General features: G+C 44.1%; 1 protein-coding gene and 1 long non-coding RNA gene across 2 annotated transcripts in view; one reads left to right on the plus strand and one right to left on the minus strand.

Annotated features, from left to right (window-relative positions):
• The first annotated feature begins 738 nt into the window (after positions 1-738).
• Positions 739-2,378, plus strand: LOC135114133 (uncharacterized). The gene is made up of 2 exons (XR_010275227.1): positions 739-876; positions 2,230-2,378. It is a non-coding gene; the product is annotated as an uncharacterized LOC135114133 (long non-coding RNA).
• Positions 1,964-26,173, minus strand: part of LOC135114129 (venom dipeptidyl peptidase 4-like) — a 58,601-nt gene continuing 34,391 nt past the window's right edge. The window contains exons 5-16 of the mRNA XM_064029849.1: positions 23,038-23,253; positions 22,432-22,592; positions 22,151-22,275; positions 17,979-18,102; positions 14,201-14,430; positions 13,391-13,628; positions 12,483-12,545; positions 11,547-11,731; positions 8,062-8,203; positions 5,659-5,872; positions 4,393-4,610; positions 1,964-4,136 (exon numbers count right to left, since the gene is read on the minus strand). Of these exons, the coding sequence (XP_063885919.1) occupies positions 3,978-4,136; positions 4,393-4,610; positions 5,659-5,872; positions 8,062-8,203; positions 11,547-11,731; positions 12,483-12,545; positions 13,391-13,628; positions 14,201-14,430; positions 17,979-18,102; positions 22,151-22,275; positions 22,432-22,592; positions 23,038-23,253 (2,075 nt within the window). The 3' untranslated portion in view covers positions 1,964-3,977. The remainder of the gene's footprint in view (positions 4,137-4,392; positions 4,611-5,658; positions 5,873-8,061; positions 8,204-11,546; positions 11,732-12,482; positions 12,546-13,390; positions 13,629-14,200; positions 14,431-17,978; positions 18,103-22,150; positions 22,276-22,431; positions 22,593-23,037; positions 23,254-26,173) is intronic.

The raw sequence follows: 26,173 nt of genomic DNA on the forward strand, positions 1-26,173 counted from the left end.
TCCCGAGGCCCCCGCTGTGTGTCCGCCCTGCCATCCTGCCGTCACACTCAAGTACACGTCCTGGATCTCGTCACGGTGTCAGGCAGTGGCGGATGTTCGGGGGCTTCGGGGTGTGCCTCCAAGGGGCAAGGAAGTCATGTGTCGGTGGCATCTTGCTTAGAGTGGCAAAATGTTGCATGTCACACGGGTTGTGGAATTCATGCAACATCGAAAATCATCAGACTATAAGCTACAGACTGCACGTGACGTCTTAAACATGAGCTTATATGTATTAGCACTTCGCGTGAACGAGGGAACTCTTAACATTATAGAATGTAAAGAACTTCAACTCGACACCACAAAATATAAGTTATATGTATATTTATATATAGGGATCTATCTAATAGATCATTTTGCGTATAACTTTTACGTCTTGTAACAGTAACCATTTGTTGTAAATATTCAAGTCATAAATAACAATAAAATACACAACATACCACCACCACGTTTGATATCGTCTTGCAGCGCCAACACTGCGGTATTTGGGTAACAGGAAGTGAGCGACGCTGAGTGGCGGCAGCCGTGAGCACTGCCACCAAGGACACAGGCATCCTGACTCAGGCTGCACGAACATGTGACTCACGAACCATCTTGGTAAGGGAAGAAATGGCTGACCTGACATCACTGCCAGGATACTGTGCTCCGTGCCAGCTGTGTGGCACAAGCTCTGGTCACTCCGTGGCCCGGCTCACGACGCATACTTAGGGTGTATTGCATAGTGGAAAGCGGGACCTCGGAGGCGTAGGTGAGGCAGACAGGCAAGTATAAGGCGCAGGGGCCTTGAAGAGAGGCCAAGACGCTCCCTTCAAGGTACTACTGTCTCGATCAAGATTTAAGGTGAATATATTAACGAAACTAGTATTTTATATATATATATATATATATATATATATATATATATATATATATATATATATATATATATATATATATATATATATATATATATATATATATATATATATATATATATATATATATATATATATATATATATATATATATATATATATATATATATATATATATATATATATATATATATATATATATATATACGGACACACACACACACACACACACACACACACACACACGTATTTAATAATAAGAAAGTTACTTGAGCACAGTACTTAACAGACATCAGTTGCAATTTACCTTGTTTCAAGCAATTTTACAGTCCTACATGGGAAAAAAAAAATTATATATATATATATATATATATATATATATATATATATATATATATATATATATATATATATATATATATATATATATATATATATATATATATTAATTAGGCAAATTGCCAAGTGTATGTGTGTGTGTGTGTGTGTGTGTGTGTGTGTGTGTGTGTGTGTGTGTGTGTGTGTGTGTGTGTGTGTGTGTGTGTGTGTGTGTGTGTGTGTGTTCTGTGATAACTTTAAATTTTACATTTACTAAAGTGAAATTAAATGAATGCCATCAGACTTTGACTTAAGGAATAAATCTGGCTGACTTTTGGAGTTTTCATATATATATATATATATATATATATATATATATATATATATATATATATATATATATATATATATATATATATATATATATATATATATATATATATATATATATATATATAAGATACATGTACATGTCAATGCCCCAAACACCTTCTCTTGGTCTCAAGGAAAACAGATCTTCATGAAATCACAAAAGTATAAAAATAAACATGGATTCCATTAGGTGAGGCAGGTGATAAAACTTATGAAATATAGTGTAATAACAGCAACACAAGTTTGCCCCTTGCACACCTGCTGAGCCGCGGCAACACACGCCCCAGTTAAGACCGCGGAGCGCTGCTTGTTCAGGGCAACCCGCTCCTGCATCCTGCTCCGCTGCTCTCAGTCCGTACACTTGTTTGTTGTTTGATCACGAAAATAGAAAAAAAAAAAAAAAAAAAGGTAATCTTCCAGACATCACAGATTTAGCTTATGCTGTATAACACGAAAATATTTAACCATTAAAGCCTTCATAAGACGATTTTTTTTTTGTGACATATTACATATTATCCACGGCAATATGTGTCTAATTTACTCTACAACTAGTCACACATTGAAAGGTGATGGGTAGATGTAAAAAGATATATCTAAATGAATAAATTTCGCAGAAGATAACCTGGACTGTTTGCTCATTCCTTTCTAGGCTCCTTGACCTCAAACAGTTGTACTCCGAAAACCTGGCTGCATTGGACCCTACCTGTGTTGTGTTGCCATGAACAGCATCGCGTCATGGGCTGGCCGGGGCACAGCAAGGGCACTTCCCTCACCAGTTGACCCCAGACTGGCGGAAACACGTCCCCGGTCTGCTTAACTCCTTCCTTTCCCACCACAACACACCACGAGACGCACAACTCGCCACGCACGCAGCCCGCCACGCGCCGGCGCCGCCTTGGCTCAGAGTAAACAATTCTCTGCTGATCTTGACCACGGGACTGAATTTATCTTTTCAACAGGGTGTCGGAGTGTTGGCATTAACTACGTAGTTATTTTTTATACAAATGCATCAAAACTGGTGATTTTCTTTACGTTTAAATGTAATCCCAGTACATATCCTGAGTCAGTACATTTGACCTTTTTTTTTTTTTTCGCATTGTAGAGTGCAGGGCAAGAAAGAAATCGTATTAAAGAAATAGAATGCTTGTGAGCATTTCACCGTAGAAAAGAGCAATGTACATTAACGTGTAAGAATTAGATAATGATCAATATTGTGCATTAATGACTAGGGAGGCACTACTATGTATATCTGAAATACGCTGGCCATCCACACGTGGTGGAAGGCCTCGGGGATGGGATGGAAGTCAGAGGAACGCAGCAGCATTCCCCTCTCACCACCTGCGGCAAGGAATTTTCTTGTGTGCAAATGCAACACATCATGAAGCCAGATCGGATGTTTGCCATCGTGCCGCAAGCCAGACCCGGCCAGGGGTTCACCAACACCTGGCTGTGCTCTGGCCACTTTGCGCTCGTCTTAACAGCCTTCACTGGCTGGGCAGTGCACGAGGAAGCCACGCCAAACAAATCCTGGGCGTGAAAAGGTGTTACTTTGTCGCTCTCAGTTAAATGAACCAGTCATTCTGATTTTTAAGCAGACTGCCTCGTGTTCCGCCATAAGATGCTAGCTTTTTTTTTTCATATACTGTATTTCTTTGTTGGGGACAAAACACCCTAAGGGCAGCAGACTACATAACAATACTGACAGGTCTCTCTGGCTATTTGACCTCTATTATTCTCGCAAACAAAAATATGACAGTTTTTAGTCTACAGGCCTTTCGCATTTCATGGTGCTAAAAAAAATATTACAATGTCACTAGAAAACTCTGCGTCGTATCATACTGCACCACAGTTGAAGTATACAATCTCATCTGAAATTATCAAACAGGCAATGCTATGATCAATGAGTGACATGGATGGTGTGTGCGCGGCGGGCCACGCTCATGCCGCCCTCCAGGAGCCGACGAACACTCATGCCTACTTTGATTCATCTTTCGAGACAACGCTAGCCTAAAAAAATACATGTACTCGTATGTATATAATATGTGTCCCTTAAACAATACATATATGTATACGCTAAATACCCTTCATAATTTACGAAGTCCTGATATACAAACATTTCAAAAAGCATTACAAGCCCAGTGAGGCAACACGGGGGGCGCCGCGATGCCGGGTGGGCGCCCGTCCCCAACATGACGTTCTTTCGTCAGAATATAAAGTATCACCATAAATAATAGTCAGTATCACGCTAGAGGAAAAAAAATATTGTCCTGGAGTTGATCTAAGGAGAACTGAGTGAGGACCGTGAAGGAAGGGAGAGGAGATGCGCCAGTCAAACCTCCCTGAGCGTCTTGCCCGCCTCCTCTGGTCCTCCGCAGCGCCCAGCCGCTATCATTGCCCTTACAGGTACCCGATTTCCTCCACGTCCTTCTTCTTCTTCTTGATGAGGAAGTACAGCTCTGGGATGGTGGGGCGGAAGCAGTCGGCGAGGAACTTGTCTAATGTACGGTACAGGTGCTCCTTCACGTTCGTCAGGCCGTGGTTCTCGTCTGCGTATGTCTGCGGAAAGGCATGAAGCTAACAACGAGGCTGACGGTGCAGGCGAGGGATTAGAAAATGAGGTATTACGGGAACAAGCTTAATTTACTAATTTCCACTCTTCGGCTGTTTATTTATCGGCAAAATATGACACTTTTTTGAGATCTTCATCTACACACTGAAAGGATCATCATTGAAATCAAGGCACTGAATAAATCAAACTAAACCTAACTTAACTAAACCTAACACACAACATGCCAGTTCTGAGCCGTCCTACCATCTGCTGGAAGAGAACATCCTCGTCCACCAGCGCCTTGGCCAGCATCATGGAATGGTGGTAGTGCACGTTGTCGTCAGCCGTCCCGTGTACCAGCAGGAACATCTTGCCCTTCAGGTTGCCTACCACCTTCGTAGCGTCTGCGGCCTCGTACCCCTTGTAGTTGCTACCGGGGTACACGCGCGGCGACCCCATGTAGCGCTCTGTGTACACCGAGTCTGCGGGGAGGAAAGGGCGAGGCATGTTATGAGTGGGAGAGGAAGGAGACAAGACTGTGAGAGGGTGGCGAAGGAGGAAAGCCTGTGACTGGGAGAGGAAGGAGGCGAGGCTGTGACTGGGAGAGGAACGAGGCGAGGCTGTGACTGGGAGAGGAAGGAGGCGAGGCTGTGACTGGGAGAGGAAGGAGGCGAGGATATGACTGGGAGAGGAAGGCGAGGCAGTGACTGGGAGAGGAAGGAGGCGAGAGGCAACACAGGTTCCTATCTTAGACACTTTCTTTAATCATGACTATTTTTAGAGGCTACTGGAATGATTAAATGAGTTTTCATGTGCTCTTTTCACTAATGGTGTAGAATACTTGTACGTGTTAGACTATCACTTCACTAATAAAAAATGCCCTTGACTCATTTTCGTTTGTTTTTTCTTTCAGTTGCTGTTGCCATTAGTTAGAAGCCTTCTTATATGAAAATTATCACGTGATTTGTAGTTTTTTTTTCTCCTTAAGTCTTCCAGGTCATTTAAGTCTGCTAAGCCGCCGTCTTACTTCTTTTTCTCTTTCTCTTTCTGTTTTACGGCTGCCAATGTGTGTCAGCTGCCGTGCCTATTCTGAACGTATCTAATTATGTTGTATCTGTTAGCTCTCATCCATTCTCTGAGTTTCGTGTGTGTGTGTGTGTGTGTGTGTGTGTGTGTGTGTGTGTGTATGCGCGGATTGCAACGACCTGATCAAAGCAGACTCAGTTTACATATATCAATGACGGCAATTAATTGATAAGGCGATCGCGCGATACTAAATTAAATGTTGTGACGAAGACCAACGGGGCAAGAGGGGGCCATGAAAGGAGCTATTAAACCTGACTCACGATGCATACGTAAACAGGCTTAAATACGATGAATAACTGACATGTAAAAATAGTGAACGAGATCGACTAACGCTCCAAAACTGGTCCAACTATGCAAAACGACAAACTGCGACTGTGTGCGCCTGTGAGGTTGTGGCATGAGGGAGAATGAGTGTATACTGCAGAAGGACGGTCGTGGCCTTACCGTAGTGTTCCCAGCGAGCCACGGGGGCCACAGCCATGCCACAGGAGAAAACGTTGTCGGCGTCGCGAGCCAGAGCCATGGTGGTGACGTAGCCGCCGTAACTCCAGCCCCAAATGGTGATCTTGCGCGGGTGGACGAAGTGCAGGTTATCGCGCAGGTACTTGGCCACCGCTACCTGGTCCTTCACCTCCTTGCCGCCCAGCTCGTGGTATATCTGCCGACAAGTTACGGTCAGCTCATTTCACCTTCTACTGTCCTTCACCGTTACAAACTTTATCTTCTCGCTGTGCAAACTCCTTTATCTTCACTCTCTTTACCTCCATCCACGATCCATTCATTCATCTCACTTACTTCATTAACGTTATCACAGTCTCATTAACGTCCCTACATTCGCTGTCTCAGTCATTCTTATCCACTTCAACAATTCAACTTTTCAGCATTCTACTCCACTCCGTATCATTCCAACACTCATTTCTATCCACCACTAGAACTCCACTTTTCAGACTAACACATAACACTCAGCCTTCATATTTCATATTCTCCCTCACTACACTAGCAAAAGCATTCCTCCATTCACGTCTTTTCATTCATGTCCACTTCGAGAATTCCACTTTTCGCATTCCACAGTTCTCACCCATTCCACTCCCTTCATTGGGTTTGTTGCATTCAAGGTTCCATTCATCCGTACCCACGCCGAGAATTGCAATTTTTTTTCCGCATTGTTCTTTCAACTATATCGTACATTCAGTCTTGACGTTTCATATTCTCCTTTACTTCACTACCTTTATTAGCATTCCTCCAGCCGCGGTCTCATTCATTCATGCACACTTCCATAATGCCAGTTTCCACATTAACACACACATTCGGCATTGACATTCTTTATTCTCACTCATTCCTTCAGTAACTTTATTCCCCTCCACTAGTTCCCTCATTCTCGATTATACCCTCCGGCTGAAATGTTTAAAATTTCTAGTACTTTAAAGCATAAAAGACAAAGGAAAAGGGCATTTTTTTTATAAAGTAAAGGGAAAGTGATTTTTCTTTTGGCTATTTGAATTTTAAATCTCTCTCTCTCTCTCTCTCTCTCTCTCTCTCTCTCTCTCTCTCTCTCTCTCTCTCTCTCTCTCTCTCTCTCTCTCTCTCTCTCTCTCTCTCTCTCTCTCTCTCTCTCTCTCTCTCTTTCATGTAAACACTACAAGATAAAGTACACTGTGATAGAGAAAAGTTGTGGGTTTTTAAGTTAAAGTTCCGCATTTAATTAGATGAGCGTTTGAAAATAATGACTCACATAATACAACTATACAGAGAAATACAGGGTGAAATATATTATATACTCGCAGATAAAGGAGGTCACACTGTCATACTATTGCGGGTGTTTGCCTCTCTCTCTCTCTCTCTCTCTCTCTCTCTCTCTCTCTCTCTCTCTCTCTCTCTCTCTCTCTCTCTCTCTCTCTCTCTCTCTCTCTCTCTCTCTCTCTCTCTCTCTCTCTCTCTCTCTAATACAAGGTCCACTGCAGTTTCATTTGCATTTTGACAGTGTTTACAATTGAAACTCAAGAGAGTGTTCGCATAAATGTGGGAACGAGAAAGTTTAGGCCTCGCTTGCCTGTCTCTTTTTCTCTCTCTTTCACTGTCCGTCTATCTTCCTTCATCTTGTTTCATTCTTCCGTTTTTTCATCATCTCTCTTCTCTCCCCCGCCGCGTTAAACTAATTTTGGCAGTATTTCTTCCTCCTTCTGTATCATTTTTTTTTTTCTCTCGCTTAATTATTTTCTTCATTATTGTTCCCGCTTCTACTTACTCCATATTTTGTCTCTTTTCTTCTATGTTTATCTTCGTTTCTTTTTATTTTCATCTTCTCTTTCTCTCTCTCTCCACTTTTTCGTTTGCTTTTAGTTTTATTTTTCTTCTTTGATTATTTGATTTACTTCCTTCCTCATACTTTCCCTCTTCTTACTCCTTTCTATATTTACCTTGCATTGCGTCGTTCCCTGTTTTACCATCTCCTTTACTGCGAAAATTTTCCCTTCTTCCTTCTTCCCTCTCTCCCTCGTTCCTTCCTTCCTTCCTTCCCTCCTTTCCTCTTCGCTACGTCCATCTTCTCTTTACTGACTCATTCTCTTTCCTTTCTTTTCTATTTCCTCCTTTATTTCTCTCTTTATTCGTACATCTCCCCTCCTCCCCTCTTCCTCTCAGACTCCTCTCTCTATGACCCATTTTCTTCCTTTACACCATCTAATTTACCTCTTTTCTCCCCTCCCTGCTCCCCATTCCCGCTCACACCAACCCAAAACTCTCTTCCATTTACTCAGGCATTCAGTCAGCCACCCAGGCACCATCGTCACTACCAACTTATCTCAACCTTCCCTTCCCTTCCCTTCCATTCGCTTCCGCCTTCCTTACCTCACGTTTAATCTTGTCTCCCTGGAACCCTGAGCCCCGTCCGTCGATCATAGCGTAGATCATCTTCTTCTTGGAGGCGAGGTATGTCCCCCAAGAGAACTGCATCTTGCTGGTGACGGCCTGGGACCCTGGCGCCGCGTATCTGGGGAGAGGCAGAGTGTGGGGATAATGATGTTGGTATATGACTGCGAGACTGAAGGTTAGGTTAGGTTGAGGGAGGACGGAGGGAGGGTAAAAATTTGATGATGGTGGTGGTGGTGGATGTTTCATTTGTGTTTGTGTGTGTGAGTGGGAGCGGAGGATGTGTAAGAGGAGGTAGGTGGTGGAAAGAGGGACAGGGAGAGGAAGGGAAAGAGGGAAGAAGGGAGGAAGGGAAAGGGGGGAGGGAGAGAGGGAAGGAAGGAGGAAGACGAGTGTAGAGAGAGAGAGAGAGAGAGAGAGAGAGAGAGAGAGAGAGAGAGAGAGAGAGAGAGAGAGAGAGAGAGAGAGAGAGAGAGAGAGAGAGAGAGAGAGAGAGAGAGAAATTTTACATATATCAACTAGATTCTCTCTCTCTATCTCTCTGTCTGTCCCTCCTCTTTCTCTTCCTCCCTACTTCCTTCTCTCTCTCCCTCTCCTAGTCCCCTTCTTACACACTCTATCTTCTTATAAACACACAAAAATAATATCATCTACCTTCATCACCAACAGACTATGACACACACACACACACACACACACACACACACACACACACACAGACACACACACTGAACCTTCCTAACTTAAAAGCATCACATTCTCTCTAAATATACGTTAAATATCGTCATTGCATAAACGCACACAACCTTAGTCGGGGATACTTAAGATCAAGAGCAGATCATTATGTGTGTAACGGGACCCAGAACGCTCTTGTATGCAAAGCAGTGTCGAGTCTTATGAGAGCTTAAAGCTGCCACGTGATGCGGAGGCGGAAGGGAAGGGAGGTGAGGAGGAGGAAAGGGACCAGGTGTTTTGTGTGAAAAGATCAGTCAAAGTGTTACGTGAGTGAGATAGAAAAGCTTACATACAGACAGACAGACAGACCGACAGGTATTTTTGGCATTCAGATTATTGATGACTGATACATATGTGAATTTAATTTTTTATTTTACGGTTCAGAAAGGAATCTAATGTTACTTATTTGGATTTACTCTAGAACTAAGGGGAGACTAATTTCGTTTTAATTTAATTCACCAGTATTGTGCATGGTCTATTCCTTGTTTTACCTCTCCTTTCCTGCTTTTCCTATTTCCTTCAGTAAACAGCATGGCAAAGGGGGCACTTCTAAACCCCAAGGCATGACCAAAAGAGAGAGAGAGATAGAGAGAATTAACGTAAACCTCCTATACTGACATAATTAAAAACATAAGCCTACAGGTACAGATTCTACCTTCCTTCCTACCTCCTTGTAAACACACACAACTCAACTTCCGGGGCTATCAAGGCTGCAGACTGGTGGTGCAAGCTTCCTGAAGTTGGCACATTAACCTCTAATTAGTTTGTTTAAGTCACTCTTCGCCGCCCTAACTCCCTCTTAGGTTACTTATCACTTCCTTAACTCACTCCCAGTCAGAGGAGAGGAAAAGTTTGATAGAGAAGGATTAAATAGAAGTAACGGACTGAAGCTTAATGAAGTTGTGTTTTTTTAGAATAATAGATGATCTCGATTTTACTATACAAGAAAAATAATAATAAGAAGAAGAAATAGAGAAAAGAACCAGCAAATGAAGAAAAAAAGTACACGAAATGGAGGAATCACAGGAGACATAATACAGGGGTACACATAAAACGCTAGGAGGAAACTGGAGAGAGAGAAAGGTACACATGGGATGACGTGGGAGATCAAAAGTACGAGTACCCAAACAGGAAGGTGAAAGAAGAGACAAAGGAACACACAGACCGCGAATGAAAACAAAACTCTCTCTCTCTCTCTCTCTCTCTGTAAAGTCTAAAAGTAAGTGATAAGAGGAAGCGCAATGGATCAGCAAGATATATGACCAGAAGAGGTCGCGTGCACCAAAAACATTTTCAGACATGGAGAAAAATATAGTGAAACAGTTTCAAAGGACAGGACACAGCAAACTTAACTCAGTCGGGTGGAAAAAAAAAATATAAATATATAGTTGAGTAAGAACTTTTATGTAAGAAGAAGAGGAACATAATAATAAGATAAATTTCGGGTTGGCTAAGGTTAGGTTAGATTAGGTTATGCTGGGTCACGTTAGATAGGTAAATGTTCGGTCAAGTTAGGTTAGTCCAGGTTAGGTCAGGTAACGTTATGTCAGGTTAGATAAGTTTACAAAGGTTAGATCACATTAGGTTAGGCTAAGTTAGGTTGGGTCAAGTTAAGAACGGCCCTTAACTTAAATAGCGCGACGGGAACCCAGTAACACCCAATAACACCAAGTAACACCCAATAACACCCAATAACACCCAGTAACACCCAATAACACCCAGTAACACCCAGTAACACCCAATAACACCCAGTAACACCCAGTAACACCCAGTAACACCATGTAACACCCAGTAACACCCAGTAACACCCAGTAACACCCAGTAACACCCAGTAACACCCAATAACAACACCCAATAACACCCAATAACACCCAGTAACACCCAGTAACACCCAGTAACACCTAGTAACACCCAGTAACACCCAGTAACATCCAATAACACCCAGTAACACCCATGTAACACCCAGTAACACCCAGTAACACGCATGTAACACCCAGTAACACCCATTAACATCCAGTAACACCCAGTAACACCCAGTAACACCCAGTAACACCCAATAACACCCAATAACACCCAGTAACACCCAGTAACACCCAATAACACCCAGTAACACCCAGTAACACCAAATAACACTCAGTAACACCCAGTAACACCCAGTAACACCAAATAACACTCAGTAACACCCAATAACACCCAGTAACACCCAATAACACCAAATAACACCCATGTAACACACAGTAACACCCAATAACACCCAGTAACACCCAGTAACACCAAATAACACTCAGTAACACCCAGTAACACCCAATAACACCTATGTAACACCCAGTAACACCCAGTAACACCCAGTAACACAGTAACACCCAGTAACACCCAATAACACCCAATAACACCCATGTAACACCCAGTAACACCCAATAACACCCGGTAACACCCATGTAACACCCAGTAAACACCCAGTAACACCCAATAACACCCAATAACAACCAGTAACACCCCAGTAACACCCAATAACATCCAGTAACACCCAGTAACACCCAGTAACACCCAGTGACACCCATGTAACACCCAGTAACACCCAGTAACACCCAATAACACCCAGTAACACCCAGTAACACCCCAGTAACACCCAGTAACACCTAATAACACCCATGTAACACCCAGTAACACCCAATAACACCTACTAACACCCATGTAACACCCAGTAACAACCATGACGGGGTACTCACGCGTGCACGACCATGGGGTACTGCGTGATCTCGTCGTCCCTGAAGCCCGGGGGGAGGAGGAGCTGCACGTGGTAGGTGTAGGGGTTGTCGCCCTCCAGCTCCACGCGGAACGTCTGGGTCTTGGGCAGCGCCATCTCCTCCACACGCTCCCTCAGCTCACTGTAGTTGTCCAACGTGTAGATGAGCTGCGGCAGGGGGAGAGGTGTGGGTGTCTGTGGTGCCCTAGGGGGATCTGTTTGCGCTCTCTCTCTCTCTCTCTCTCTCTCTCTCTCTCTCTCTCTCTCTCTCTCTCTCTCTGATACATACATACAAGACAGGTGCGTATAACAGTGTGCGCGAATCAAAATAGTAGTGGTGGTAGTGGTGGGGGTGGTTAGTTAAAAAATAAATAAATAAATAAGGGAGCTCAAGCTATTTAGTGAAAAAAAAGACTCCTTCACCGAGGTAAATAATATGTAAGCGAGATCAGAGAAAGATAGGCTTAAGTTGTTATGCTAAAAACTCTATATTGGCGCACCAAAGTTAATTTATGAGGCAGAGTGAGTGAGGAGTTGAGGGGAAGACGAGAACACGGCAGGAGGAAGTGGTCCCGGAGAGCTTTATCATGTTATGAAGGCAAAGTTTATGACGCAGTTTCCAGCGTTACGAGCGAGGCCTCGCCTGGCGGCCACCCCGAGAGCCCAAAGCTGCTTCAAGTTAGAGTTAAGCAAATTCTGGAGCAGTTATCTAATTTGCAAAAGTTAAAATGCTTTGTATGAACGATGCCCTTCAAGGCTGAGCGGGCGGTAGGGTGGCGTCAGGCGGGGCAGCAACGGTGCACGAACACAACACTTTTTTGCGTGTCCACGGGCTTCACGATACCCGGGTTTGACAGGGCAAGCCTTGAGAAGACACAGGCGAAAGATGAGGGTAAATCAGGCGAGTCTGCTGTCTTACCCTGGGGTACTGGTTCATAAGAGACGACCCCTTTCTGTCAGTGGCTTCATTCTTGTCATCACTCTGGAACCGCACACCAAGTTGTTTTGATCACCTTGAAGCTTCAATGTGGTTTGTGAGATAACAACCATCAAAAATACTTAGGTTCGTGTCCCAGGAGGATCAAAGGGCAACTTATTGGGGTGAACTTTGCTCCTTTGACCCAAAAACTGAATAAGTGAAGAGAGGAGATGGCCTGGGACTCAAGGACTAAAGGGCTAAACAAAACAACACGTGCACACGAAAGGCGAGCCTGACGACCCGCCACCACCGCGGCCTGGCAGGAACACAACACAACACAACGCAGCACAACACAAAACAACAGAAACATAAAGGAAAGAACAAAAACAAGATACAGAAACATTACTCAAAGAACGACAACAGCAGAGAGAGAGAGAGAGAGAGAGAGAGAGAGAGAGAGAGAGAGAGAGAGAGAGAGAGAGAGAGAGAGAGAGAGAGAGAGAGAGAGAGAGAGAGAGAGAGAGAGAGAGAGAGAGAGAGAGAGAGAGAGAGAGAGAGAGAGAAATCAAAACCTAATATTATATATATATATATATATATATATATATATATATATATATATATATATATATATATATATATATATATATATATATATTATATTGTGTATATAATACACATGCGCACACACACACACACACATAAATATACAAACACAGATAAAGAAGATCCAAGCGTAAAAAGAAGAAAAAATGGAAAAAAAAAAAAAACAGGGAAAACAAACACGGAGACCTCGAAAAAAAGAGAGAGAAAAAAAATTGAAGTTAACACACACAGGCGAAACAATAAAAAAAAACACCTCTAAAAAAAAAAAGAGCTTAACCAGCACACCTTCCCTCGTTAACTACCTGGTTACTCCACGTTGAGAAGAGGTAGACCCGGGGTACGTCTGGTCCCTGGCACTCCAGCACGTAGTAACTGAAGTCCTTGGAAAAGTGGGCTCGGTTGTACAGGCAGGTGTCCGTGTTGTTGTCAGCTTCGAGGCAGGAGAGGCAGTCTGGCATCAGCATCATGGGTGAGGTGACGTCTGAGGTGCGGAACAGGTGGCGGTCCCCTGGCTTGCCTTCCATCGTGGCTATGTAGTAACTATGGGGGGCATGAGAAGTGGTGTTGAGGTGTGAGGGGCAAGTGCTATGGGGTGGTGAAGTGTTGTTGTGGAGGTGTAAAAGTGGTGTGGTGCGCGAGGTGTTGAAGTGTTGGGGTAGTCTGTGTTAGGGAGGTCTTGAGGTGTGGTGGGAAGGTGTAACGATGTGGTGATGATTTGGGAAGGTCTAGAAGTGTTCTGCGGAGGTTTGGAGGTGTGGTGAGTTATGTGCAGTGGTGATGGGAAATCTGCAGGTGTGGTGTAGTGGGGAGGTTTGGAAGTATGGTGGTGCAGGATTGTAGATATGCTGGGATGGTTTGCAGGTGTGTTGAGGTGTGGTGATGTAAAGATAAGGTGAAGGACTGATGGTGTAGAAAGGAAATATACATACTGTCAACATACACACACACACACATATACACACACACAAACAGACGAAAAGGAAACGATCTTCAATTCTAGATAAACAGATAAACAAATAAAACGAACAACACACAGAACACAACAAACTCACCTAAAACCCTTACAAAAAAACACACCTAACAACAACAACAGAACACAACAAAACTCTCACATATAGTTATTGTTCTGATCCCAGCCAAGGATTTCTGTGACCTCGTAGGCGCCGTGGGTAATGGGGATGACCTGGTGTATCCGGACGTTGTACAAGTTGACGTGCTTGAACTCCCCCTGGTTGCCATTCCTGACGGGGAGGCGCACCAGGAAACTCTGGCCGTCCGTGGAGAAGATGGGCGCGTCGTACAGCTCCACCCACCCACGCCCGCCTGACTGCTCCCGGTGCGTCTGTGAAAGGGAGGAGGAAGCAACGGGTAAGAGTCACGTTTAGGAGCACAGGAACAAAACCCATTCAATGCAAGAGGATTTAAGAAGCTAAGGACATAGGAAAATATAGGAACGCTGCAATTTGAGAACGTAAGAATATAAGAAAATAAAGAAATCTGCAATTTAAGAACGCAAGAATGTAGAAAATAAAGGAAGCTGTAATTTAAGGACGTAAAAAACATACGAAAATAAGAATATAACTCAAAGCCACACGATTTAAGAGGCTCTGAACATAAGAAAATAAGGAAAAGCTGCAATTTAAGAACGTAAGAACACAGGAAAATAAGTGAAAATAAGAACATAACAAATAAGGACATAACATAATAATAATAATAACCTAACTACCACCACCACCACCATCACCTCACGACCATTAAAATTCCTAATATATGGAAACTTAAAACTCGTCACTGCGTCAGGAGAAAAGGTCTCGCGGCGAAGAAATCTGTTGTTCAGTACTGGTATGGAGAGGGAAGGTGATGGGAAGGGTGAAGGAGGGAAGGGTGAAGGAGGGAGGAGAGAGGGAGGGATGAAAATGAAGGTGAGTACAAAAAAAAAAAAGCACAAAAACAAAAAAAAAGTATGAGTCAAAATAGAGAGAGAGAGAGAGAGAGAGAGAGAGAGAGAGAGAGAGAGAGAGAGAGAGAGAGAGAGAGAGAGAGAGAGAGAGAGAGAGAGAGAGAGAGAGAGAGAGTGGTCTTTGGAATTTTCAAGGGTATATTTTGGGGGGTTCTAGTGACAGACTGACAATTCTTCACCATTAATAGAGAAAACACACATGAAAACCCAACTAATCATATTTGTGACCTTTGGAAAATAGTCGTAGTGGGAGAACGAGACGTCTTAGAGCACAACCACTGTAATTACTAATGAATCAAGTAAAACTATTAACATCACCATCATAATCAACCCCCATCATTATCAATTATCTCTGAAAAATTTAAATCTCTAAAACAACCAATCAGCACGTTAGGATTAAATAAACAAATGGATAAATAAATAAATAGGTACATTCACGAGGCTATATCGAACCCTTGAACACGTTAGTTATGGATTCCCACGTAATCGCTTCAATTCCTCGCGTAATAACAGGCAATCACGATAATTACAAGCATACGTGACAACAAAGCAACATCACGTATATCGTTCACCACAGCCCTGATACAATTCCCCAACACACACCAACACCAGCACCAACTTTTGTTTTCGCTACCTGTCTGCCTCCTGCTTCCTATCACTCTTCTCTTCCACGACAAACTTTTCTCTTCAGTAAACATATTTCCCCGATTGTGCTGTCCATTTACACCACCACCACCACCACCACCACCACCACCACCACCACCACCACCACCACCACCAAAAACAACAACTTATTCTCCTCCTTTTCCTCCTACTACTAATACTGTTTCTATTGCTACTATCATTAAACTAACCATTCCATTTTGCTGAGAGAGATAGACAGAGGAGGAAGGGAGGTGGGAGGAAGAAATTAATGAAGGAAGGAAGGAGGGAAGGAAGGAAAAGACAGAAAAAAGTAACGGAAGAGTAAGGAAAGGAGGAATTGAAGGAAAGAAAAGAAAGAGAGGGAGGGAAAGGAAGGAGGGAGGATAAAGTGCACAAACAAGTAAGCAAACAAACAAGGAAGGAAAGAAATTAAAAGAAAGGGAGGAAGCAAGGAGGAAAAGAAACACATAAGGAAGGAAGCAATTAAGGAAGTAGACAAACAAGGAAGCAAGAAAGGAAAAAAATGATTGAATAAAATAAAGGGAGGAAAGATGGAAGTAGACAAGGATGAAAAGAAGGAAAGGAGGAGGGAAGGGAGGAAAGAAGAAAGAAAGGAAGGAAGGAAAGAAGGAAGGAAGGACACGCAATGCACATAAGCTGAAACTATAACGAGATGAAAAGAAAGTAAATAAACAGCAACACAACACGGAGAACAAAGGACACGGTGACAAAGAAAGAAAGAAAAAGAGAGAGGAAAAAAAAGCAGAGACGAAAGTAAAGAAAAAAAGATACAAACAGAAATACACAGCACTTAAAATAACCACAGACTAACGAGAAGACACAATAAAAAGCTGACAAAAAAAATAAAAAAAATAAAAAGAGAACGAAAGAGAGAGGAAAGTAAAGAAAACAAGATAAAAAGAAGAAACACATTACCACGCAGACACAAACACGAACAAACAAGCAGTAATCAAGGCGCCACAATGAGAGGAAAGAATAAAACATAAATGAAGCGTAACGGAAGAGGGAGAGCGGTTATAGGGGTGTGAACGAGGAAGAGGGAAGGTGGAAAGTTGGGAACTAAAAGCGTGGGAAGGTTTGGAGAGGATGAGAGTTGGAGAGGCGTGGGAGGATGGGGGATGAGAGAGGCACGTTAAAGATGGGGGATGGAAGGTGAGTGGTCAGAAAGGTGCTGGAAAGAATAGGATATAAAGGAACATTGAAATAGAGTGATAAGAATGAAAGGAAAGGAAAGAGATGGGGTGAGTTATGAGTAAGAGGGAGAGATGGAGAGATATAAATAAATGGAGTAAAAGTTGATTGAATGACTGACTGATAGATTGACTGATAGCGCCGTAATACTGAAGTCATAATTACAGCATCGCACATCACAATATTACGCCACAAACACTAGTGATTCTTTGACTGTCATGGCTTCTCAACTACATTAAACGTAGTGATGCAAGGTTACGGTAAAATTTTCAGACTGACAGTAAAAGGAAGGAAAGTGTGGTCGGGCAACTCACACACTGATGAAAGTCTAGAATTATTCAAATGAAGTATGCAGTTACATGAAGACTTTCTTTTTGTAATTTTTTATGTCCATGGTCAAGGCACCTTATAAATGGAAAGAAAATACATCCTCGCTTCTTTTGGGTAAGGTAAAGTTATGTTGGTAAAAATTACGTTAAGTTAAGTTTGGATGAATTAGTTAAGATTACATTAGTCAACAAGATTCATTCTCTCATTAGTCAAAGAATGATTGAGAGAGAGAGAGAGAGAGAGAGAGAGAGAGAGAGAGAGAGAGAGAGAGAGAGAGAGAGAGAGAGAGAGAGAGAGAGAGAGAGAGAGGCAGAAACGAAGGAATGAATGCTAATCGACACCCACAGGTAAACAAACCACAAAGAACCAGCATTACAGCCTCGGTAGAAGCAAAAGTGTTGGTTAAGAGCAAGAGAAACTAATTGGAAGAAGTGTGGAAAGGAATAAAATCGTACTAATAACTTCAGGTAACAGTCTCATTAACTCTTTCACTCCTCCGATTTGGCATGTCTCCTTAATAACAAATTACTCTAAAGTGTTTATTATCTTTCTACAGCCTCCTCTGAGCATAATACTAAATAGACACTGGATAACCTGCTCTTTTCATCCGTTTTCTTCCTCGTAGATACTCTAAAGGATTCTATACATTGCCTTTAGTGTTGTGAATTGTTCCATATCGCGGCGAAAGAGCTAAAAGGAGAGAGAGGGACAGAAAAAGGTCAATGGGCGGATGTCACACTCACCATCTCGCAGAAATAGAGAGGTGGAGAGCAGATGGTGATGACGGAGATGTTCTGAGCTCTGTTCATCCACACCACGCTAACCATCTCGTTGTCCACCCAGGAGAGCGCCGTGAAGTAGTGGTCCCTGGGGTGAGGATGGGGGTCAGGGGGCGGCAGTGGTGGGGCAGGATGGACTGCTTCTCTTCCTATTGTCTTAAGTAAGGTGAGGCTAGGCATGCATGGAGGCTGCTCACACACACACACACACTCTCTCTCTCTCTCACACACACATATACACACACACACACACAAAGGGGTCCTGTACTGTTTCTCTGAGTGTTTGTTGTAACTGTCTATACATCCTGCTTTGATATGGTCTCAGTGAAGGGACACACACACACACACACACACACACACACACACACACACACACACACACACACACACACACACACACACACACACACACACACACACACACACACACACACACACACAGATGCAAGACCCGTGACACCACACGCTATTCACAGTGACAGGGCGTGGCGTCACGGAGCGAGCGAGCCACAGTGACAGGCTGATTCGATTTGATCCACAGGAGGAAAAAATGTGGCCTTTGATATCAAAATTGTAGAAAAAATGAAAAAAAAGGCATGACATTTGATATATATTGAAAATTCTAATGTGCATTCATATAGTAGATGTATAAATGGTAAAAAAAATAAAGAAAGAACGAAAGGAAAAAGAAAAAGAAAATCGATCGTGCACAATGTTAACCAAAACATATTTTTTTGTTCATTGTCAAAAAAAAAAAAAAACGAGTGCTATAAAATTGAACAAATCTACGATAATAATAATCTGTCATGAAAATTTTAAAGATAACATAAGTTTTTGGGAATCTACAGTCAAGCAAAAAGAAGGATAGAAGAGAGATTAGCAGGAATGTGTGTTAGGGTGGGAAGTGGCGTAGTGGTGGTGTAGGGCGCGGCGTTGGTGTTGAGTGTGGCTGGGGGGCAGGGATAGGGGGGGGGGTGAGTGGGCCCAAGTGACAGAGTGAGAAGGGCAGCAGTGTGCAAGCTGGAAACTACTGATTTTGGAAAGGAAGGAAGGAAGGAAGGAAGGACAACAGGACGAAGGGAAGGGAAGCGGCGGCATGATGATAAAAGAGAGAGAGAGAGAGAGAGAGAGAGAGAGAGAGAGAGAGAGAGAGAGAGAGAGAGAGAGAGAGAGAGAGAGAGAGAGAGAGAGAGAGAGAGAGAGAGAGAGAGAGAGATATACCAGACAGAGAAAGACCAAGAAAAATACAGGAAAGAATGACTAAAATGAACCAGTGACTACCATCGAGCACAGGTACTAAAGTCAACAGGAAAAACAATGACCGGTACAAAACAGCTCGAGGCACCGAAGCAAGACATTTCAGGCCTGGGGAGCGAGTCGGGAGTCAGGATCAGCTGAGAGGGGCGGCATGAGCAACAACCACCACCAGTATCCAGTAGCATTCAGATAGCAAGCAAGCAGACAGGCAGGCAGGCAGGCAGGCAGGCATACAGACAGACCATGACCAAGAGCAAGTGAGCAAGGGAGACATGGAGAGAGGCAGTGAAAGTGAGACAGGAACTGAGAGAAGGCACAGGAAGGAAGCAAAGGGGAAGGGAAGGAATCTACTGAAGGATGGGACACGTTCCCCAAGCAGCAGGATGACAGGATTAGAGAAAATAAGAACGGAACAGGAATAACGTAAGAACAAGCACTGAGAGAGAGAGAGAGAGAGAGAGAGAGAGAGAGAGAGAGAGAGAGAGAGAGAGAGAGAGAGAGAGAGAGAGAGAGAGAGAGTAATAGACAGACAGACAGACAGACGCATCACCAAGGAGCTACAGAACAGTGACTCAACGAACGGAGGCGCGGGGTGAGGGGCTGCTTGGGTAGGGTTGGGGGGCCCGGGGTGGCGATCCTCCCGAAGGAATGAACGGGGTGACAGAGGCGCGCTGACCACCTGACAGCGAGAGAGAGAGAGAGAGAGAGAGAGAGAGAGAGAGAGAGAGAGAGAGAGAGAGAGAAAGGCGTTTATTTAAGCTAGTGAAAGGATGAAGATGGCAGGATATATGTGAAGGATGGACAAGAGAGAGAGAGAGAGAGAGAGAGAGAGAGAGAGAGAGAGAGAGAGAGAGAGAGAGAGAGAGAGAGAGAGAGAGAGCAGACACACAGAAAGGCAAGAAGAAAGAAGGGACGAGAAAGCGAAAGGTGAAAATTGGCAGGGAAAAGAAGACCCAGATATTGAAGCTGCCACTATTCTATAATGTCCAAGCGTCAACAGAGACTTCCTCCATACTAAGCATGTGAAGGAGGAGGAGGAGGAGGAGGAGGAGGAGGAGGAGGAGGAGGAAGACATAACTCTCCCATACATCACCGCCAATACTCTGACATAGCTCGCCTAGACACACACACACATGCGTTCTCTCTCTCTCTCTCTCTCTCTCTCTCTCTCTCTCTCTCTCTCTCTCTCTCTCTCTCTCTCTTCACAGCAGATCCAGCTGATGACTCTACATAAAGGATCCAATTCCAGTTTAGATCCCATGGCATAGGATTGAAACGCATCTTGTGCTTCTTAGCCGATCTCTCTCTCTCTCTCTCTCTCTCTCTCTCTCTCTCTCTCTCTCTCTCTCTCTCTCTCTCTCTCTCTCTCTCCTCTCCTCTCTCCTCTCTCTCTCTCTCTCTCTCTCTCTCTCTCTCTCTTTCACACACACACAAACATACACACACTGACTATAAATCTGCAACTGTATATACCACTTGTTTCAGGAGGTGGTGATGGTGGTGGTGGCTGGGAGAGAAGGACAAAAAAGGAGGAGGTGGAGGAGGAGGAGAAGGAGTTGATGGTGGCGGTGGGGGTGGTGGACAGGTGATGGTGGAGACACACAAAGGAGTGAACACTTGTGAAGGAGGAAGACTAAGAGGTCAAGGGAGTGTAGTATCTTTTAATCTGGCAAAAAAGAGGGTGTCTGTGGTGCATCTATGGAAGAGACTACACGAGGGTAAACACAGCAGCGCGTGTTTGCCCCAGGTAGCGCTTCAAAAAAAAGAGGTCGGAGAGAAGATAACAACACAAGAGGAAGGTACGTAAGTTACTCGTCCACTTGAGTGTCACCAACTTGGCAAGGGCAGTAAAATGGACCCACCAATACTGTTACGGGATCCGTGAGTCACATGAAGGGGAGCTGGCGGAGTCTAGCACTACACACCGAAAAACAGACAAGATCTCAGGATGGGGTGGGCGGGAACATTAGGCTGAGTTAGTACTGAAAAACCAGACACACGCAGCTCCACTCAGGCTGTTGTATTTAGAGGCGGGCGTGGACGGGGGATTCTGAAGTGCGGGGCTCATGAACACCCTGAGAAGCGACCGTCCCATCGTCCGCCGGGTGTCGGCGGCCCTGGCACATATGACTAGAATGTTCCCAGGTGCCGCCGGGGCCATGCATGAGACGGTAGAGACACAGAGAGAGGAAGGCGCGGCACGCTCGCTGTGGCGCCGCGAGTGCCGGCGTGACGCTGCCGGGACACAGACCAACTCACAGTCTTCCTCCGACACACATCAAAACAAAACACGTGTGATCCATCAAAAACTGGGGTAGGGGAGACTATCTTAGAGGAAGCGTTACACCGAAAGCTGTGTACATATAGAAGACTGTCACCTACTTGTCGGGCTCGTCACTACGGACACACAGAACTACCGGAAGTAGTGAGGGTGAAGCCGCTTACAAGAAAAGTGAGTTTGGATGTTAAAGTGAAGAAAATTGTTTACAAGGAACAACAACGTCCTCATCTCCGTTTGTTTACTCTGGTGGCTCTAGAGGGATGACCTGCGCGGCCGGCAAGGCGCTCATCACCGCCCTTCGTTACCTACCAACGCACCGCGGCTCTACACTGACTGGGGACAATTTATTAGCCGGCTGGACCTGTGGAGGTATTAATTACAGTGAGAGGGTTGCCGCGCGGGCACTGGTGTTAGTGCGGGCCAGACTCCACGGCGGGCGGGCCCGGTGTGGTACTGAACCCCGTGCTGCGGGCCGTGGACTGAAGGCCCCCGGCCGCCCACCGCCGCTTAGTGCAAGTGATGTTGGTGCCACCAAGGCCAAACTACACTTAAGTGAGACAACAAACGATAAGAACGTCGTTAATCCTCCCACACAAACCACACTGCGGAGTGCACTAACTGGTCTTTGACCACGTTCGGGGGCTTCAGGTCACGGGGCTTAATTGACCTCGGATTAATGAGATCAATCACCCATAGCGTGACCTTGGGGTTCTCCTGGCCGGGCTGGAAAGAAAACCATCCATTAGCACCACGCACAACACCTGCCGCATGTACAGTGTGACACACATTACGTTCTTATACACACAACAACCTGCGTCCTGCCCCAGCCTCTCCGCGTGCAGGCTGGGCGCGGGACATGGCGGGGCACGCTCAGCTCACCTTTGGGTATCTGAGGTTGCGCATGGTCGGGTACTGCTGGTGGTTGGAGACGTACTGAGGGATGGCCACCGTCTCCACGAGGGAGTCATTCAGTGATGCATAGGCCAATTTTCCCCCGTCAGGAGAGAACCAGAGGGCACTGTTACTGCCCAGGATCTCCTCTGCAAGAGAAGTCAGCAGCTTTATTCAGCACGCTTTAATTGCTTGTAAGGGAATCAATGGAGAGAGAGAGAGAGAGAGAGAGAGAGAGAGAGAGAGAGAGAGAGAGAGAGAGAGAGAGAGAGAGAGAGAGAGAGAGAGAGAGAGAGAGAGAGAGAGAGAGAGAGAGAGAGAGAGAGAGAGAGTGTGTGTGTGTGTGTGTGTGTGTGTGTGTGTGTGTGTGTGTGTGTGTGTGTGTGTGTGTGACATGGAAAACGAGAACACGGGAGGAGGGAGGGGGGAGAAGGAGGTGGGAATGGGGAGGAGGCGCTGGAAGTAATGGGGCCAAAGCCAAGATGAATGACTGGACTTAGATTAAGTTACCGGAGCCTGATCATTACTGAACTGCCGGTAATTATGTGTGTGGGTACGTGTGTTTATCTGTGTGTGTGTGTCTGCTTCACTTACCCTCGTACACCCAGTCGGGCACCCCGTTGTAGATGACTCCAGGGCTGCCCGTGTGGGTGAGACGGTGCACGGTCTCCTTGTCTGCCGAGGGCCTATAGAAGATGTTGTAGTGCTCGTCCACCATGACCAGGGAGGTGCCGCGCGGGGGCCCAGCGAGCCAGCAGCAGCAGGGGGTGGTCGCGCTCCTCAGGCTTGGGCGACAGCCTGATGATGTGTCTAAGGGAGAGTTGCTGGTCAGATCACAGGGGAGAGAGAGGTGCTGGTGAGATGACAGGGGAGGGAGAATTGCTGGTCAGATCACAGGGGAGAGGGAGGTGCTGGTGAGATGACAGGGGAAAGGAGAGGTGCTGGTGAGGTCAAAGGGTAGTGCAAAGAAGGAACACAGAACGGCACAACTGTTACCCCTTCAAAGGCTTTAGAAGTTTGTGATAAGTTATACTAAGCTCCTCCTCACCTACCGTTCCCTCTAGCTTGTGGGAAGAAACGAGGAGGAGGAGGAGGAGGAGGAGGAGGAGGAGGAGGAAATAAAGACAAATAATAGTAAAAACCAAAAGAGAACGAAAAATAATAATGATGATGATAATAATAATAATAATAAAATTAGTAATAATAATAATAATAATAAAAACAATAAAAATAAAAATAACAACTAATAATAATAACAATAATAATAATAATAATAATAATAATAATAATAATAATAATAATGATAATAATAATAATAATAATAATAATAACAACAACAACAACGAGAAGAAAAAAAAATGAAGAAAGAGGTGGATGAAGAGAGAGAAAGAAAGATGGAGGAGGAGGAGGAGGAGGAGGAGGAGGAGGAGGAGGAGGAGGAGGAGGAGGAATACAGTATTGGTAAATTGACGTTTATTGGAAGTGGCAGAAGCGGGAGGGTTTTGTAGTCGTGTTAGGTCGAGGAGGGTGAGGGAGGAGTGAAGGTAACAGAATGAAAGACGGGGTGAGGGGTGAAGAGGTGAAAGGGGCGATAAGGGGTGAGGTGATGGGGAAGATGAATATAGGTGCGAGGAGGAGGAGGAGGAGGAGGAGGAGGAGGTATGGCTATAAGGAGACACAAATTAAAAAAGTTCACAGTAGGTTAATAGACGAGGAAGAAAATGAGTAGAAATGAAGAGAAAATGATGATAATGAGGCGTTGATAAGACGACCAGAGAAGAGAAGATGGAAGGGAGATTAATATGAGAATGACACGATGATAAGGAGACGAACAGAGAGAAGAGATGGAGAGAAAATGCCGATGGTAATGAAACAAGTGACACGTTTAGGAGTGGAGGAGAAAAAGAGAAAAGGATGAAGAGAAAATTAAGATGACATGGAAATAATAAAAAAAGTGAAGAGAAGAAGGGAAATAGGAGATAAAAACAAAGAAATAGAGCGTTTATAAAAAAAAGACGGAGAAAAATAAGGGAAATGCTTGATGATGACAAGAAAATAAAAGAAAAAGAAGAACGGAGTGAAAAAAAAAACACAAAATAAAGTAGCGAATAAAGAAGATAAGAAAACCGGAGATAAGAACAGAAAGGGAGAAGGAAAGAAGACCTGAACCAACAAGACCTTGAAACTCCATTATCTACATTTTTCATACGATATTCATTCAACCAAGAAATAAATAATGAAAGAATAAAAGCCCACATTTCATTATCCGATACTGTCATTAAGGAGGAGGAGGAGGAGGAGGAGGAGGAGGAGGAGGAGGGATGACGTTGACAGAAAGGACATGCACTTGAGAGAGAGAAAAAAAGCCGACTTTAATACAACCCCTTCCCCTCCCCCCAATAAAAAGAGAAAAATAGATTATTACCAAACGCAACACATGCTATTGACTTAAAAAAAAGAATCGATGACGTCACAGCTGAAATCGGCGAACAACAACAACAGCAACTGAATGGTGATTGGCTCTCGTGTCGTGACGCAACGGATGGACACGGGATGGATGATTGCTATTGGTCGAGGCCTTTATGACGTAGCGGCGAGAGCGATGGTGATTGGCGGCGGTCAGCTCGGCAACAACAAGGGAAGAGAGAAAACTGCAAATCATTAGGGTGCTGGAATATTTGGCAGAACGGAGCGACGCGGCGGGGCGGGAACAAAGAGGAGGAATGGCAGGAAGAGAAGAGAAGTAAAAGGAATGAAGGAAAGTAGGAAGCGAAACGAGAGAAAAGGGAGAAAAAATGAAGTAAAGTAAGGAGATAATACAAGAAGAAAAGTGAGGGACAGGTGGAGAAAAGAAAGTAGAAATAAGTAAAGGAAGGAAAGTAACAAAGTACAAAGGAGAAAGTAAGAGGAAGAGAATAAAGCAAAAAGGGGGATGGAAAATAAGAAGTGGAGAAGAGAAAAAGAGGGGATAAGAAAGATGTAAAAGGGGGGAAAGTAAGAAAGTGTAATGGAGAGATGAGAGGAAGAGAGAAAAGTAAGGAACAGAAGGGAAAAGAAATAGAGAGGAAGGTCAGATGGACGAGGGAAGAAGGGGAGAAAAAAAAAAGGAGGATAAGAGGGAAAGGTAGGAAATAATGTGTGTAGGAGAGAGAAAAGGTAAAAATATCGGCTGGAAGGGAAGGAAAAGAAAAACTACGAAGGAGGGGAAGAGGAATAAAAAAGAAAGAAAAGGAGGGAAGAGAGGAATAAAGAAAAGTATGTAAGGAAAGGTGTAAGAAAGACGATAAGGTAGAGAAGGAAAAGAAGAAGGCAGAACAGGAAAAAAAAGTGAAGGGAATAAAGAATGAAAGGAAAAAAATCATGAAGAGGGCGTAAAGAAGAGATTGGGAGAGGTGAAGAGGAAGAAGAGAAGGAGAGAAGAAGGGAAGGATGAAGAGAGGCAGGAAAAAGTTTAATAATTGCATATAGTAATAAATATAAGGTACAGAAGCACACATACTACTTTCAGCAACAACAACAACAACAACAACAACAACAACAACGATGACAACCTCACTCCCCAACGCAACGTAATGGCGGATGCGGGGGGAGGGGAGAACGTGCAAAAAAACAAAGTGCAGAAGAAAAATGAATAAATGAATAAATAAACAAATTCCAGCAGGACAAGGGGCAGGAGGTGACAAGAGAAAAAAAAAGAAAAGAAAACGAGAAAAAAGAAAAAGAAAACGGA

This window comes from Scylla paramamosain, chromosome 27 (assembly GCF_035594125.1).
Source record: "Scylla paramamosain isolate STU-SP2022 chromosome 27, ASM3559412v1, whole genome shotgun sequence".
Lineage (NCBI taxonomy): Eukaryota > Metazoa > Arthropoda > Malacostraca > Decapoda > Portunidae > Scylla > Scylla paramamosain.